General features: G+C 37.4%; 1 protein-coding gene across 4 annotated transcripts in view; it reads right to left on the bottom strand.

The window, feature by feature from the left end:
- Positions 7901 to 17422, bottom strand: part of FAM135A (family with sequence similarity 135 member A) — a 152792-nt gene continuing 143270 nt past the window's right edge. For 3 of the 4 annotated variants that reach the window (XM_018058817.1, XM_018058816.1, XM_018058820.1), the window contains 2 exons: positions 13421 to 13534; positions 7901 to 8193 (listed from right to left, as the gene is read on the bottom strand). In XM_018058817.1, coding sequence (XP_017914306.1) covers positions 7988 to 8193; positions 13421 to 13534 — 320 coding nt within the window. In that variant the 3' untranslated portion in view covers positions 7901 to 7987. The remainder of the gene's footprint in view (positions 8194 to 13420; positions 13535 to 17422) is intronic. The other variant, XM_018058818.1, reaches the window with a different exon arrangement.

Genomic DNA, 17422 nt, shown 5'->3' with positions numbered 1-17422 from the left:
GCAAAAGGGCTTTTAATTAGAACAAGATTCAGTTCAGTTGCTCAGTCATGTCCAATTCTTTGCCAGGCTTCCGTGTCCATCACCAACCCTGGAGCTTCCTCAAACTCAGGTCCATACAGTCTGTGATGCCATCCCACCATCTCATCTTCTGTCGTCCCCTTCTTCCACCTTCAATCTTTCCCAGCATCAGAGTCTTTTTCAAGGAGTCGGTTCTTCACATCAGGTAGTCAAAGTATTGGAGCGTCAGCATCAGTCCTTCCAATGAACACTCAGGACTGACCTCCTTTAGAGTTGACTGGTTTGATCTCCTTGCAGTCCAAGGGACTCTCAAGAGTCTTCTCTGACACCACAGTTCAGAAGCATCAATTCTTCAGTGCTCAGCTTTCTTTATGGTCCAACTCTCACATCCATACATGACTGCTGGAAAAACCAAAGCTTTGAATACAAAACAAGGTTACTGTAGGTTATCTATTGCTGCCTAACATACCAACATTTTGTGGCTTAAGACAATAAACATCTATTCTCTCATCCCTTTTGTGCCTCCTAAATCCAGGATCCAGGGTGCCTCTGGCTCTAGGTATTAAATGAGATTGCAGTCAAGCTGTGAGCTGCGTTCGTGTATCATATGGAGGCTTGACTAGGGGAGGATCGGCTCCCAAGCTCACCCACCTGATTGTTGGCAGGTATTAGTTCTTTGTGGCTTTTGGACTGAAGACCTTTCTCAGTTCTGTGCTATAGGCTTCCCCAGAAGTCATCTTACAACATGGCAGCTGAGTGTCCGTGAACAAGCAGGAGAACAGCAGAGACTGCTGGAGATGGAAGGCACAGTCCCTTTGTAATCTCACCTCAGAAGTGACAACTTATCACTTTTGCTGAATTCTTGATTAGCAGTGAACCAGCAAACCCAGCCTATGTCAGAGAGAGGGGATTACCCAAGGGGAGAATGCCAGCAGGTGGAGATCACTGAAGGGCTTTTTTAGAGGCTGGTTACCTCCACAACTCTGTAGGCATCAGTCAGTCTCTGCCCCTCACCACAGAGGCATCCCTGACAAGGCAGCCACAGCGGCATGGAGACATGCCTGTAGTGTTAACATAGTTTCACCCTGGCCAAGTCTGACGGGCTGCAGAGACCAACCCAATCCTGATATAGTATGGAACAGCCTAAGTGGTGGCTCTGATTACAAGTGACTCCACTATAATGAGTGAAGTGAAAGTTACTCAGTTGTGTCAGACTCTTTGCGATTCCATGGACTATATAGTCCATGGAATTCTCCAGGCCAGAATACTGGTGTGGGTAGCCTTTCCCTTCTCCAGGGAATCTTCCCAACCCAGGGATTGAACCCAGGTCTCCTACATCTATAATGGAGGAGGTAGCAATTTGCTGTATAGGAATAAACAATTATTCTGGGTTTGGATTGTTATGCCTGACTTGTGCTTCTTTTATGCACTTCACGTCACCTGTGGACTTACTGAATATCTTACATTCCATACACTTTATGTAGCCTCCCTTACAACACTGTTTCTCACCAAAGAACTCACTGATGACTGTGGGTACAGGGGCCTGTGGGATAAAGCAGGTTCATCACATATCCCATCAGCCCAGAAGCAACTGGTCTTGTAGGGCAGCCCCATGTGAGAAAAATACACTTTGGGATCCTGTCCTAAAGGATCTGGCATATGCTTCAAATGAATTAACAGTGTTCAGTGACAGCTCTCATGTTGACAGAGTAACAGTGTCCATGGAGTAGCAGAGAGATTGTTAACCTTGCTGTGACACCTGACAATTGTGGGAAGACAGACTTCCATGGGTCAAGCATTCCTGCGTATTACTGCTGAGTATGCCAACTGCAGCTTCATTGCCTGGCAGGGCACTTTCTGTAGATGGTCACATGGGCATCTAAGTAGGTCAAGGCAACCACAGCATTACTACCATTTAACTGCTCCTCTCCTGGGGCAAAGAAATGGATTGTGTGCTGCTAGGTAAAAAATAGCCCTGGGTTGCTTTTCTCTAATAATTAGTGATGTTCAACATCTTTTCATGTGCTGTTTTGGTCCATCTATGTGTCTTCTTTGGAGAAGTGTCTATTTAGATTTTGTGCCTATGTTTTGGTTGGGTTGTTTTTGTTTGGTTTTTTATTAAGCTGCATGAGGGAGGTGTTTGTATTTTTGGATATTAATGTCAGTTCCTTGATTTGCAAATATTTTCAATTCTGAGGGTTGTATTTTTGTTTATGGTTTCCTCTGCTGTGCAGAAGTTTTTAATTAGATACCATTGTTTTTGTTTTTATTTTCATTACTCAAGTAGGTGGGTCCAAGATCCTCCTGCGATTTGTCAGAGTGTTCTGCCTGTGTTTTTTTCTAAGAGTTTTGTATTGTCTGGCCTTACATTCAGGTTTTAATGCATTTAAATTTGTTTTTGTGTATGGTGTGGTTCTAGTTTTATATGTAACTGTCCAGTTTTCCTAGCACCACTAATTGAAGAGACTGCCTTTTCTTCATTGCATATTCTTGCCTCCTTTGTAATAGATAGGTACATGGGTTTATCTTTGGACTTTCAAATCTATTTCATTGATCTATGTGTTTGTTTTTGTGTCAGTACCATACTGTGTTGATTACTGTAGCTTTGTAGTATAGTCTGAAACCAGGGAGTCTGAGTCCTCCAGCTCCATTTTTCTTTCTCAAGATTGGTTTGGCTATTCAGGGTCTTCTGTGTTTCCATAAAAATCATAAGTGAAAATCAAAACTACAATGAGATATCACCTCACACTGATCAGAATGGCCATCATAAAACAATTGACAATACTGGAGAGAATGTGGAGAAAAGGGAACAATCCTACAGTGATAGTGGGAACATAAATTGGTACATCCACTATGAAGAACTGTATGGAGATTCCCTAAAAAACAGAATTACCATGTGACCCAGCAATCCCACTCCTGGACATATATCCAGAAAAAACCATAATTGGAAATGATAGGTGCACCCCCAATGTTCACTGCAGCACTATTTACAGTAGACAGGATGTGGAAGCAGCGTAAATGTCCATCAACAGAAGAATGCATAAAGGAGAAATGGTGTGCATACAATGGAATACTGCTCAAACATGAAAAGAACAATACAATGCACAGTGACGTCTACTCAATATAATGGCCTATATGGGAATAGAATCTAACAAAATAAAAAAGAGTCTATAACTGATTAACTTTGCTATACACATAAAACTAATACAACATTGTGTATCAACTCCAATAAAAAGTTTTTTTGTTGTTTTTTAAATGGCTTGGGTCTCAGCCCTGGATTCTTCTCCCTTAATGCAACCCAAAATGCTTGGTCCTGGACCTGCACTGGGTGTACATGTGCCACCTGGCCCTCCACATCGCTGTGGGAACTGAGGTTCTAGGAACTGCTGTGAATGTGCTGACACTTTGGCCATGACTTTGCTGTAATCAAGTTTCTTGTCTCTGACTCAGGAGTCTCCTGCCTTCAAGCATCCATGGAACTGCAGCAAGCGAGATGGCAAATAAGACAAGCACAGTCTCAGACCCTCACTGCTCATCATCCATCTCCATGATTCCAGGTTCTGCTGGTGGGCCAGTTTTTGTGCCCAGTGTGGAGTATAAGGGGATACAGTGTTTTCTCTGAGCTGGAAGTTGGGATTGCCAACTGGTCATTCTTAGCTCATCATGGCAAATAGATGGGAAAAAATGGAAACAGTGGCATATTTTATTTTCTTGGCTCCAAAATCACTGCAGATGGTGACTTCAGCCATGAAATTAAAGGACACTTGTTCCTTGGAAGGAAAGCTATGACAAACCTAGACAGCATATTAAAAAGCAGAGACGTCCCTTTGCCCACAAAGGTCCATATAGTCAAAGCTATGGTTTTCCAGTAGTCATGTACGGATGTGAGAACTGGATCATAAAGAAGGCTGAGTGCTGAAAAATTTGATGCTTTCAAACGATGATGCTGGAGAAGATTCTTGAGAATTCCTTGGACTGCAAGGATATCAAACCAGTCACTCCTAAAGGAAATCAACCCTGAATATTCATTGGAAGGACTGATGCTGAAGTTGAAGCTCCAGCATTTCAGCCATCTGATGCAAAGAGCTGACTCACTGGACAAGACCCTGATGCTGGGGAAAGATTGAGGGCAGGAAGAGAAGGGGATGACAGAGGATGGAGATGGTTGGATGGCATCACTGACTCAAAGGAAGTGAGTCTGAGCAAACTTCTGGGAGATAGTGGACAGGGAAGCCTGGCATGCTGCAGTCCATGGGGACACAAAGTCTGACATGACTCAGTGACTGATCAACTGCGTAAGGGGTTAGAAGTGGTTAAGGTGCTAGCTGTAGTGATGGCCCCTATGACCACAGGAGAGAAGAGAGTAGGGACTGTCTAGAACTTGGAGGACCTCATCTCCTGGAGTACCTGTTCACAATATCATGTTGAACTGTAAACATTAAGTAGACTACTGCAAGCATGTAGAGGCAAGATCACCCAAGTCTCAGATCTTTGGGTAAAGAAATCTTACCAGTTGAGGTGCTGGCTGAACAGAAAGCAAACAGGGAATAAGAGGCAGTAGTGATAGCTCATAACCATCTAGCCTCATGACCAGTGGCAGAAATGAGGGCTGTTTTACCATGGTTTTGCTTTGAAATTGGAGAGCTTTGGGACATAAAACATGCTGCTCCTCAAATCCTGCCCTGGAGATTATGCTTCAGCTGGTCTGTTGTGGAGCCCCCATGGAATTCACCAAGGAAACTTGCAAAGCACTGCTCTAGTTGAAATTTTTTCCTCACTGACTCATGCATGTGCTTATACTGTAAATAACTTCTTTTCTCTCATTGTACATTGGGGGGTGGTGATGAAGTCATAGTTTTCTCTGTGGCTGCACATTACTGAGGCAAGATTATTACAGAACCAGTGGAGAAATGGACAGAACACCAAGATCCTGGATCTGAAACTGGATGGGGGTGTTAACAGTATTAGGTTAGGAGGAAGTATTTGTAAAAATGTGTGAGTACAATATTTGTGATGCTGGAAAGGCAAAGAGGTGGACTATAGTGGACGTGGTGTTTTTCTATTTGGGCTCAGTCATCACACCCATTCCTGAATTCTGGCAGAAGAAATGGTCCCATCTTCTGCTGGGGAAGCTGAGAAAGCCTGATGTACTCACCTGGGTGGGTGCCTGGCAGCTTGAGTGCTGGTACAGGACAGCCTGTCAATCACACGTTTATGAGACTTTGAATCTGGAATGAGTGATGCAAAGAAGCAGATGTAATCCAGTTTTCAGAGGAATCCCTGCCAGCAGAAATATACACAAACCTCTAGCTCCTCTGGAGTGGGAACTTGGCTATAATTTTGGTCACCTCACTTCCTTGGTTTCTACCTGTTATCTAAGAGTGGTTTTCCAGTCTTTCTGTCAATTTTGTGAACTACCTACATTTTTCAATAAATTCTTTTTGGTTGATTACAACCCAGAATTCTAACTGATATACACTTTAATGACATGCATTCTCTAAGAGTCAACTACACTGTTTCGGATGATCATTGCCCCACCCCTGCACTCTGAATTTGAAGGTGAATGGTGTATAACAGTTTCTCTGGTAAATCAGAAGTTAAATCTATTGGACTGGAAACCATGATCACTGATATGTTTTTAAAACTGTATTAAAACAACAAACATCTAATCAACAAACCATGATCATAAGAGCAATTTTCCCTTAAAAACAATAGTATGATTATGAATAAGAATGAATACTTTGATAAACCCAGAAGATTATTCAAACTTATAAGTGAAACTTCTTTTAGTTAAAAGTAAGAAATGGAAAGAAATACAAGAAAAAAGTATGGTATTTTAAACTTAGAACCGAGGAATGTGAAGATGAAAAAATGTGTGTAGCAAAAATACAGGGTGAATAATGCATTTACATTTTCCAGTTATAATGTACTTGGTATATTATTGCTTATTCAATTCAAAAATTTTCATATGTTTTTTTAAAAAACAATTATGGAGCATAATGAAATATGTTTTAACATATGCAAATGATTTAAATTATAAAAATAGTTCACAAAGGTATAAGTTACACAATCACACTGTCCTATAAAGTTAACTAACATAGTCTGTCCAATTATAAATAAAAATATACCTCTAGTATTCTGAAAATAAGCAACTGTTTTAGCTGTTCCTCTAGATAGTCATTTGTTCATTTATTAGCAGCAGAGGCAATAACACAATGCTAAAAATAAACATGCATCAATTTTATAATACATATTTACAAAAGCCTTCTATCACAACTGGTAAATGCAAATAGACCTATCTATCTATCCTTAGTGCATTATTATTTTCACAAGTAAAACAGGAAAGGAAAATAGTGAATTTAATGCTATTCAGCACCTTGAGTAAAGTCAAGAGACTTAACATCTCCATATATCAAAACATTTGCATCTGTGTCACCAAACATGTAAAGTTAATTATTTTGTTCCATGAATTATTATATTTACATTATTCTTTAGTTCAACAAATTTTAGCAATATTTAAAAATTATCTAAATTCATAAAAGTATTTCATAAATTTCAACATTTAATTATTATGTACATACAAGGAAGTCCATGAAAAATTTAAAGAAATGTACTCAGAAAGTTCAAGCAACATTACCAAATTTAGCAAAATTCCAACCAAATCAAGTCAGAGGGCATTCAAACATTCAAAAAATCTCTAGATGCTGCTAACATGAACATGAAAAGTTCCAGTAATAAAAGTCAATATGAGAAATAATGTTGAAATCACCTGTAGAAAATATATTTTAATAGGCATGACAGATGTTTACTAGCCACAGTAATAATAACTTTTTATAGAAAACTTTTATAACATTGTCATATATGAACTACCCGGTTTGAGAGGGCAAAATAGTTGATTTCAAAAAATATATTTTAGCAGCCATAACTTTATTTCCAGTTAAACATAGTAAAATGTTAAAAGTAAAATTTATGACTAACTAAATAATACCCCCATAGTAGAAAATTTAAAATCCCATGCTATTCTAGCAATTCAGTTCAGTTCAGTCACTCAGTTGTGTCTGCCTCTTTGTGACCCAATGCACTGCGGCATACCAGTCTTCCCTGTCTATCACCAACTCCCAGGGCTTCCCTGTCTAGCACGTTGAGTCAGTGATGCCATCCAACCATCTCATCCTCTGTCGCCCCCTTCTCCTCCTCCCTTCAATTTTCCTAGCATCAGGGTCTTTTCCAAGGAGTCAGCTCTTCGCATGAGGTGGCCAAAATACTGGAGTTTCAGCTTCAACATCAGTCCTTCCAATGAACACCCAGGACTGATCTCCTTTAGGATGGACTGGCTGGATCTCCTTGCAGTCCAAGGGGCTCTCAAGAGTCTTCTCCAACACCACAGTTCAAAAGCATCAATTCTTCGGTGCTCAGCTTTCTTTATTGTCCAACTCTCACATCCATACGTGACTACTGGAAAAACCATAGCTTTGACTAGATGGACCTTTGTCAGCAAAGTAATGTCTCTGCTTTTTTAATATGCTGTCTAGATTGGTTATAGCTTTTCTTCCAAGGTGCAAGCGTCTTTTACATGGCTGCAGTCACCATCTGCAGTGATTTTGGAGTGATTCCAGCAATAATGGCCTTTAATATGACGTCTCTGATGTAAAGATTGTGGAAAGCCAATAATAAAACAATCACACATACGTATGGGCTTAAAGTTTCACTGAAATACTTATGTAGCAAAATATATGAAAAAGTAATAGAAAAGTAAAAAGATGAAATTAAAAAATATTGCACAGGCACATTACCTAGAAAGTAAAGTTGATGTTTAAAAAGCTCTAAAGATGGATGATATAAATTATCTTCCATATAAAAAGGTATAAATATTTCTTAGAACTTATCAGCATCTATAGTTTATTATAATAGATTATCTAAATCATTGTTGAATGAGGTAATTGTCAAGTCTCTACCAATGTTTTTAATTCTATTGGAAATATTTGAGGGCAGCAACCAGAAAGAATTTCTCTAAAAATATTTCTGAATCCAGAACAGCTATATGTGCAGCTCTGCCAATGAGTGAATCAGCTGTATTGGGCAATGCATTGATGACATTATATCGAACCAAGTTACAGTCCTTGCTTTGCAGAACTGGGCGAAGTAAGTTGTGGATCATTTCTGAATAGATCTGTCCTATGGGACAAATATAAAAAAGGAAAATCAGTTCACAAAAAGAACTGAAAAAAATTCTTCTCCAACTTTTATATAATTTAAAACATTTAGTTACATTATTTCCATTTAAAGCAGAAAAATGTCTTTTAAAAGGATTTTTTGCTTGAATATAACTTTTGAGACTATTGTAGAGAAAATATAAATGATCACATTTTAGCCAACTAAAATAACAAATTTATTATACACTGTTTTTGTCAACTTGATATTAATTAAAAATAATGAATGTAATAGAGCAAATAGTTTTCTTCAACATGAAGTCTCTTAACAACTGTAGAGCAGCCATGATGAGACATTCTGACAAGACTAAATTTAAAACCTGAGTCTAGAGCAAATACTTTAAAAAAGTTCCCACAGCAGTTAACATTATTCCATATATTTCCAAATTATTTTGAGAAAGAATAGTAACTTTCCATAATCAGAAGAACAAAGTGAGTTAGCTCAGAGATCAAACAGAATTCTTTTTATTTTTTGGCCTGCAGGTTTATTTAATGCTTGATTTTGGTTTTAATTTCAAAGTTGTGTTCCTTTCTCTCTTTCTGGTTAATTCTTACAATGGATTTATTGAGAGCATGCAAAGCATAAATAATAGTTTACATACATATACACATAAAAGCAGAAACTGCCTTAAAAGGGGCAAGACCGTTTTTAATGCTCATACATTACTTCATTATTAACAGATGAGTGCTAACATATATCCATCAAACATGAATTTTAGGGATGAAGGTATTAAATTTCAGAGAAGAGGAAGGATGTAGTCTGGAGGAATGATGAGAAGGGAATAGTATACAGAAGTATATTTGGAGAAAGAAGAGAGAGAAGTGTTTAAAAGAGGGATTGATATCATACAGATTTACAAAAAAGGTTTAAAAATTTCTTTTTAAAATTGAAGTATAGTTGATTTACAGTATTATATTAGTTTCAAGTATACATTGATTCTATATTTTCACAGCTTATACTCCATTTAAAGTTACTATAAAATATTGGCTACATTCCCTGTACTGTATATTATTATGTCTACTCAGGTAGTATCAGTGGTCAAGAAGCCCCCTGCCAATCCAGGAGACATAAGATACATGGGTTCGATCCCTGAGTCAGGAAGATCCCCTGGAGGAGGGTATGGCTACCCACTCCAGTATTCTTGCCTGGAGAATCCCATGGACAGAGGAGCCTGGTGGGCTAGAGTCCATAGGGTCGCAAAGAGTTAGACACAACTGAAGCGACTTAGCATGCATGTATATTCTTATAGTTTGTTTTACACATAGTAGTTTGTATCTACGCATGTCTTGCCCCTCCCCCATCCTTCTCCCCAGTGGTAATCACTAGTTTGTTCTTTGTAGCTGTGAATTTGTTTCTTGTTATATTTAGTCATTTGCTTTATTTTTTAGATTCCACAAATAAGTGATAACACGTTGTATATCTTTCTCTGACTTATTTCACTAAGCATAATACTTCTAGGTCCATCCATGTTGTTACAATGGCAATATTCCATTCTTTTAAATGGCTGAGTAATATTCCACTGTATATATGTATCACATCTTCATCGATTCATCTGTTAATGGACACAGGTTGCTTCCATATCTTGACTACTATAAACAATGCTGCTATGACTATTGGGTGCATATATCTTTTGGAATTAGTGTTTTCTTTCTCTTTGGCAATATACCCAGAAGCGGAATTACTGGATCATATGGTAGTTCTATTTTTAATTTTTTGAAGAAACTTCATATTGTTTGCCAAAATGGCTGAACCAGTTTACATTCCCACTACAAATATATAAGGGTTCCCTTTTCTCCACATTCTCACCAACATTTGTTATTGTGATCTTGATTTGCATTTCCCTGATGATTAGCAGTGGTGAGTGGCTTTTCATGTACCTGTTGGCCATCTGTATGTTTTCTTTGGAGAAATGTCTGTTCAGGTGTTCTGCCTATTTTATAATCAGTTTGTTTTTGTTTTTGATGTTGAGTTGTATGAGCTGTTTATATAATTTGGTTTACTGGTCACATCATTTGCAAGTATTTTCTCCCATTCAGCAGGTGGTCTTTTTGTTTTTTTGATGGTTTCCTTTGCTGTGCATGAGCGTTAACAATGAAAGTTTTATTTAGGTCTCATTTGTTTATTTTTGCTTTTGTGGCTTCTTTACCACTAATGCCACTTGGGAAGCCCATTGAGAGGAGACAGATGCAAATACTGCTATGACTTGTGTCAAATAGTGTTTTTTTTTTTTTTTTTGCCTATGTTTTCTTATAGGACTTTTATGGTTTCTGATCTTGTATTTATATCTTTAATCCATTTTGAGTTTAATTTTGTATATGTTGTGAGAAAATGTTCTATTTTCATCTTTTTACATGTAGCTGCTTAGTTTTTCCAGTACCACTTATTGAAGAGATGATCTTTTCCCCATTGTATGTCTTTGCCTTTTTTGTCACAGATTAACTGACCATAGGTGTGTGGGTTTATGTCTGGGGACTCTATTCTGTTCTGTTGATCTCTGTGGCTGTTTTTTGCCAGCACCATGGTGTTTTGAGTACTGTAGTTTTATAGCATAGTCTGAAGTCAGGGAGTGTGACTTTCCAGCTTGGCTCTTTTATTTTTTCCTCAAGATTGCTTTGTTTATCTGGGATCTTTTTTGGTTCCGTATACGTTTTAGGATTATTCGTTCTAGTTCTGTGAAAAATGCCACTGGTATGTTGATGAGGATCATTTTGAACCTGTAAATTGCCTGGGGGCAATAAAATAGACATTTTAACAGTGTTAATTCCTCCAATCCACAGATATCTTTCCATTTCTTTCTATCATCTTCAACTTCCTTCATCAGCGTTTCATAGTTTTCAGAGTATAGGTCTTTCATCTCATTGGTTAAGTTTATTTGTAGGGATTTTGTTTTTGATGCAATTTCAAACAGGACTGTTGCTTTCTCTTTCTTACAGTTCATTATCAGTGTATAGAAAAGCAAATAGTATCAGGACATCTGCAGTTTTACTTCTTCTCTTCTAGTTTGGATGACTTTCAATTTTTTTTCTGTCTGATTGCTATGAGTTTTACTTTTTAGTCCCTCAGTCATGTCCGACTCTTTGTGACTCCGTGCACTGCACCTTGCCAGGCTTCTCTGTCCTTTATCATCTCCTGGAGCTTTCTCAAACTCATGTTCATTGAGTTGGTAATGCCATCCAACCATTTTGTCCTCTGTCATCCCCTTCTCTGCCTTCAATCTTTACCAGCATCAGGGTTTTTCCCAGTGAGTTGGCTCTTTGCATCAGGTGGCCAAAGTCTTGGAGCTTCAGCCTCAACATCAGTCCCTACAATGAATATTCAGGATTGTTGTCCTTTAGCATTGACTGGTTTGATCTCCTTGCACTCCAAGGGACTCTCAAGAATCATCTCCAACCCCACAGTTCAAAAGCATCAATTCTTCAGCACTCAGCCTTCTTTATGGTCCAACTCTCACATGCATACATGACTACTGGAAAAATCATAGCTTTGACTACAGGAGCCTTTCATCTGATTGGTTAAGTTTATTCCTAGGGATTTTGTTTTGGATGCAGTTTCAAACAGGACTGTTTTCTTGCTTTCTCTTTCTTACAGTTCATTATCAGTGTATAGAAAAGCAAACAGTATCATGACATCTGCAAACAATAACAGTTTTACTTCTTTTCTTCTAGTCTGGATGACTTTTACTTCTTTTTCTGTCTGATTGCTATGAGTTGTTGTTTTTCAGTCACTCAGTCATGTCCGACTCTTTGTCGGTAAAGTAATATTTCTGCTTTTAAATGTGCTGTCTAGGTGCATCATAGCTTTTCTTCCAAGGAGCAAGCATCTTTTAATTTCCTGGCTGTAGTGATTTGGAAGCCCAAGAAAATAAAGTCTGTCAGTGTTTCCACTGTTTCCCCATCTATCTGCCATGAAGTGATGGGACCAGAGGCCATGATCTTAGTTTTCTGGCCTTTCAATACTATCTGAATAAAAGTGGCAAGAGTGGATTTATTCCTCTGAGAGGAAATGCTTTTAGCTTTCACCATTGAATATGAAGTTAGCTTTGGGTTTTGTTTCCCATAAATGGTCTTCATTATGTTGATATATTCTCTTTATACTCACTGTGACAAGTTTTCATCATGAATGGATGGTGAATTTTGTCACACTTTTTCAGCATCAACTGAGATGATCATGTGTTTTTTTATCATTTGTTAATGTGATGTATCACATCAATTGATTTGCAGATAATGAACTATCCTTGCATCCCTAGGATAAGTCCCACTTTTGATTTGTGATCCCTTTAATACATTGCTGAATTTGGTTTGCTAATATTTTGTTGAAGATTTTTGCTTCTATGTTCATCAATGATACTGGCTTGTAATTTTCCTTTTTTGTGGTGCCTTTGTCCAGTTTTGGTATCAGGGTGATGCTGGCTTTGTAGAATAATGTAAATCTTTCTTCACATTCAATTTTTAGAATAGTTTGAGGATAGCTATTACCTCTACTCAAACTTTTGGTAGAATTTACCAATGAATCTGTGTGATCCTGTATTTTTATTTGTTGGGAGGGTTTTTTTTTCTGATTAAATTCCACTGCTCGTAATTATGTTCATATTTTCTATTTCTTCCTGTTTCAGTCTGTGGAGATTTACATTTCTAGAAATGTATCAATTTCTTTTAGGTTGTCCATTTTATTGGTGTATGACTGTTCACAGTCTCTTAGGATCTTTGTATTTTTGTGGTGTCAGATGTTGTAACTATTCTGCTTTCATTTTTCATTTTATTTGGTCCTCTCTTTTTTTCTTGACTTGTCTGCTTGCTGCCAACGAGTATAGTTACTTTACTCTTTGACTAAAAGTAAAGTATTGCCAAACAGGCAGCATGACCTTTACTGCAACCACCAATCCCAAGAAACCAGAGGAAACTGAAGCACAAATTACTTCTGAAGCAGTAAAATGGAGAAGCATTTGTAATTATATGAAAAAGGGATTTCAAAAGAACAACTACTGTTTCACTGGCCAAAATATCTTACATGGCAGAAGAAAACAAATGAAAGAAAATGGAGAAAGGATAGCTGTTACTATCAGCAGGTGGAAAAGGAAGTCAGAGGAAAGCAAGGACGAGAGAAAGGAGAGAGAACATGAATGCAAGAAAAATTTGGGAGAGACTCATATGTAGATAGAACTCTCTTAAATATTTCTAATTTACTTCATTACCTGACTGTTTGTCCTTCAAAGCTGTCTTGCACATTTCAATGCGGGCAGAATGATAAGGAACATAGCGATCTTGCAGAGATCCCACTAGTACAACATTTCTGAAGTAGTGAAGCCCTGTGAAGAAAAAAATACTGAGTTACAGTGCAATAATTAACCAGATTTTAAGTAACTTACTAGTATCACATGAAGTGACCATAAATGTACTTTCTTAGTAGTATTAAGTTTATGCCTTTTTAAGTACGTGATGAATTCCTTCTCCAAATTTCTAGGTATTCTCTACCAAAACCGCCAGTTTCATTTACGTAGTTTATGTGCTGATATGAGAACAGCATGTCAGCACTGAGAGAGGGCAAGGGTTGTGGTATGGAGGTGAGGGAGAAACTAGATAGGTGGACTGAAATTTTACCATAGTGTTCTTATTTCATAATCTTATTTCCAAAGGATATTCATCAATATTCAGAATTATTTCCCAAGGTAACAAAAGTACACTCTTCCATAAAAACAAAACACTCTGTACGAAATCATTTAAAGCTGATTTTTTACTTTAAGTTTGCATTTGACCCTTGCCCAATATTACTTATATTTTCTCCTTATTTAAGCATGATGTCAAAATGATAAATAGTTTGAATTTTTAATAAAAAATTTTATGATCCATTCAATAGACTTTTTAATTAGGTCTATTTAAATCTTTTAATTTTTCAGTAAACTAGGAGAATTTAGGGCTTTTGTCCTTGGGATGCTTTGCTAAATAACTCATTTAAATACTGAAACTACATTCCTGACCACTTTAGTACTAGTGATGTTCTAATTTTACTATCTGGCTCAGATCAGTAAATACAAAATCAAATTTTATGTGATTAATTAAATAAGGTACAAATAGATATTAGTAACACATTATAATTGGTTATTTTGTACATAAAATTTTGTTTTGGAATGTTCCAGAATAAAATTTTGATACTTTTTGTGCCCTGAAATTCAGATTCTTAGAGACAGTCATATTGTGGGGACTACTGTGGATCCAGAATAAAAAAGCCTTCATAGAAGCTCCCTGTCTTCCCTGGAATTTAAGGACCCTAATGATGAGAAGAGTTTAGACTGACACATAGCCACGTGAAATGGTATATACCTTCTGTGCCAAATGTCAGGTCATCATCCCTTCTTTTGTCTATGAGAAGATACTACTTTGTGGCCACTTGAATATATAAAATTCTAGGAATGTAAGTGAAATAACAGAATGGCTATAATAGGAATTAACTCAGTTGCATAAACATTTTAAAAATTATATTTTAGAAAGATTAAGAAAACATGTTCCCCTTCATTCTCACATTTCATGAGACAAATGCATTTCCCTCTGACATTATTTGAAACCAGTGTCTTCACTGGCACAACTCTGGGAATCATCTGTGTGAACTAAGCAGAGGTCTTCGAGCTGGCATACACTTACCCTTTGGGGTAATTTAAGACTCCATGGGGCAGATGAACATTTACATCTTTAAGAAAACTGGTTTCTAGATCCCAGCTTCCATATGAGCACTTTTCTAAAAATGATTTTTCCTTCTCCTACCTTATGAGAGAAAGATATTTCTGCAATCTATTGCAGATCTTCTCATGGTACATCCAGGGAGAATCAAGCCAAAAATGAATGAAGTCTTATTTTCTCTTACAAAAAGTTTGATCGATTGTTTGACAGTTAAGAAATGACTGTGTCAATTAGATGTCATGGCACATATTTCCCACAAATTAAATGAGCTAAATTTATAGCTCTAAATCTTTACATTTTTATGAAAATACAATTATAGTAAATGTATACTACCTCACATGCCAGAAAATAAATCCCTTGCAACTATTTAAAATTATAGAAAATAGTTGTAGGTATCACTATAAATATATACAAGGGGATACAAACTGTTTCAAAATTCTTTTAAGGGGTCAACAAGCCAAAAAATGTGAAAGCCACCATCCCATGGCACATCTTTTCACTTCTAACCCAGTTAGGTGCTGTGCTTCCTAAATCTGACGCTCTGAACTGAAACTTTATCCTGAGCTGCATGAAACCAGCCATGTAATAGCACAGTTGGCTTTTTCTATTACCTAACATGTGTGTCCTCTGTAAAGGCAACCACACTGCACAGCTCCGGGGGCATCACTCCCATCACATTGACAGGAATGATGCTGCACAGCCTGTGGCAGCCTTGCTCAATAACGGTCATTTCTGTACTTTTTCTTAAAACACCAGCATCTTTTAAATTTTTACCAGTATGTAAAATATTACATATCTCTCATGTTAAAAAGAGTCACTCACTCAACAAATCTGTCCTTGGACTTTATGCTCCCTTCCAATTACCACCCCATTTACTGGCACTGTATTTCTATAGTTTATATTATAAAAATTATAGTAATTAAATTAAAATTTAAATATATTTTCCCATATAGTCACTCTTTGCAGAGATTCTGCTGTGTTTCTACAGAAATAATGGCATTTGGGCTCAGAATCACTGCTTTAGATGATTTAGATCCTTGAGAGGAGCTCTGGTGTCTCCTAGGTTCAGGCAGCTCAGTGGAGTGGAAGTATGCAAACCAAGAAAAGAAGAGGGGGTGTTCAAGAAACCCTTACGCTCTTTGATTCCATGATGATAAAACAAATACAATCAAAGACACCAACACTGATATAGATACACAATACTGTTGTATTTTAAAATGTGATTTCCAAGATAGCACTGTACTTTAAAAAGGCACTGTACTTTAAAAATGCATTTTAAATTGAATTATTTCAATAACATGTTTTCAACAACAATGTATTTTTTACTGATAATGAGCATCCTATATGGAAGGCCTGCTTTTTGCATTAGCCAAGTGAAACAGACTTTGGCCCCTTTTTTGAGTCTTCTGTTTCCATTCCTGTGTAGCAGTGTTGGCTGGAGAGGGCAGAAGCTCAAAGAGAAACGTGCTGGTCCCCAAGGTGCAGTGCTGGTGGGAATTACGGCAGCACTTCATCTGAGCAAAGTCCAGCTGATGGACACATCTCAGGGCTGTGTTTGGGGAGCCTTGTACTGTAGGTTCATCTTCTGTGCACCTGCACCAACTCTACCTGCTCAAAGACAGCCTTGTCCACTGACCTTCACTCAGCTCAAGGTGACTAATTCTTGGTTGAAAAGTTACCTCTAACTTGGTAAAGTAATACTCTTTTCCCATCTGTAGAATGAGACAGTTTAACTAGAAGAGTTTCTAAATATTTTAGCTGCTTTTCAGGAATGCCATGAAAAAGATAAAAAGTAAATGTTCAAAATTTTTCTGGACTGTATAATTACATGACTTATGTATGAATGAACATTGTAATAGTAAATTTCATCTTCATTATTTTAGTCTTCCTGATACTTTTGACTGCTCATTTGTTTTTCCTGAAAAATTTAATGAGCTTTAAAGCAATTCACTGGAGAATCCCATGGATAGAGGAGCCTGGTGGGCTATAGTCCATAGGGTCATAGTCAGATACAACTGAAGCGACTTAGCACTCATGCACAAAGCAATTCATATTGACTCATCTCTGTTTATTTTCTGGAACTGACAAAAATAGCTGTTTTGAACTGGTGGTTTTGCACCTCACGGAACATTTAGTAGTGTCCAGAGACAATGCTGTTTCTCACAAGCAGGGGCTAGGACATGAGGGGCTAAGGTATGTGTGCACTATTTATTGGGCAGAGACCAGGGATGCTGCTAAACGTCCTACAATGCACAGGACAGACTGACAACAAAGAACATTCCGCCCAGAATACCCGAAGTGCTGAGAGGTTGAGAAATCCTATGCTTTCTAAAGGGACATATTCTACACAATATTAAACTGTTCTTATTTTTACTCATTTATTTTAAACATATTTGAAAGAATTCGCTTCTTAAAATGTGAGTTGATACTGATGCTTTCCTATACTTTCAGAAACAAAATACTAATGTTAATTACAAATCAAATCATACCTATTATTAAACGTCTCTGTAATCTGCTGTAAG

The sequence above is a fragment of the Capra hircus genome, chromosome 14 (genome assembly GCF_001704415.2).
Source record: "Capra hircus breed San Clemente chromosome 14, ASM170441v1, whole genome shotgun sequence".
NCBI lineage: Eukaryota > Metazoa > Chordata > Mammalia > Artiodactyla > Bovidae > Capra > Capra hircus.
Note: the sequence above shows the minus strand (reverse complement) of the source record. Positions and strands in the feature narration are given on the sequence as shown.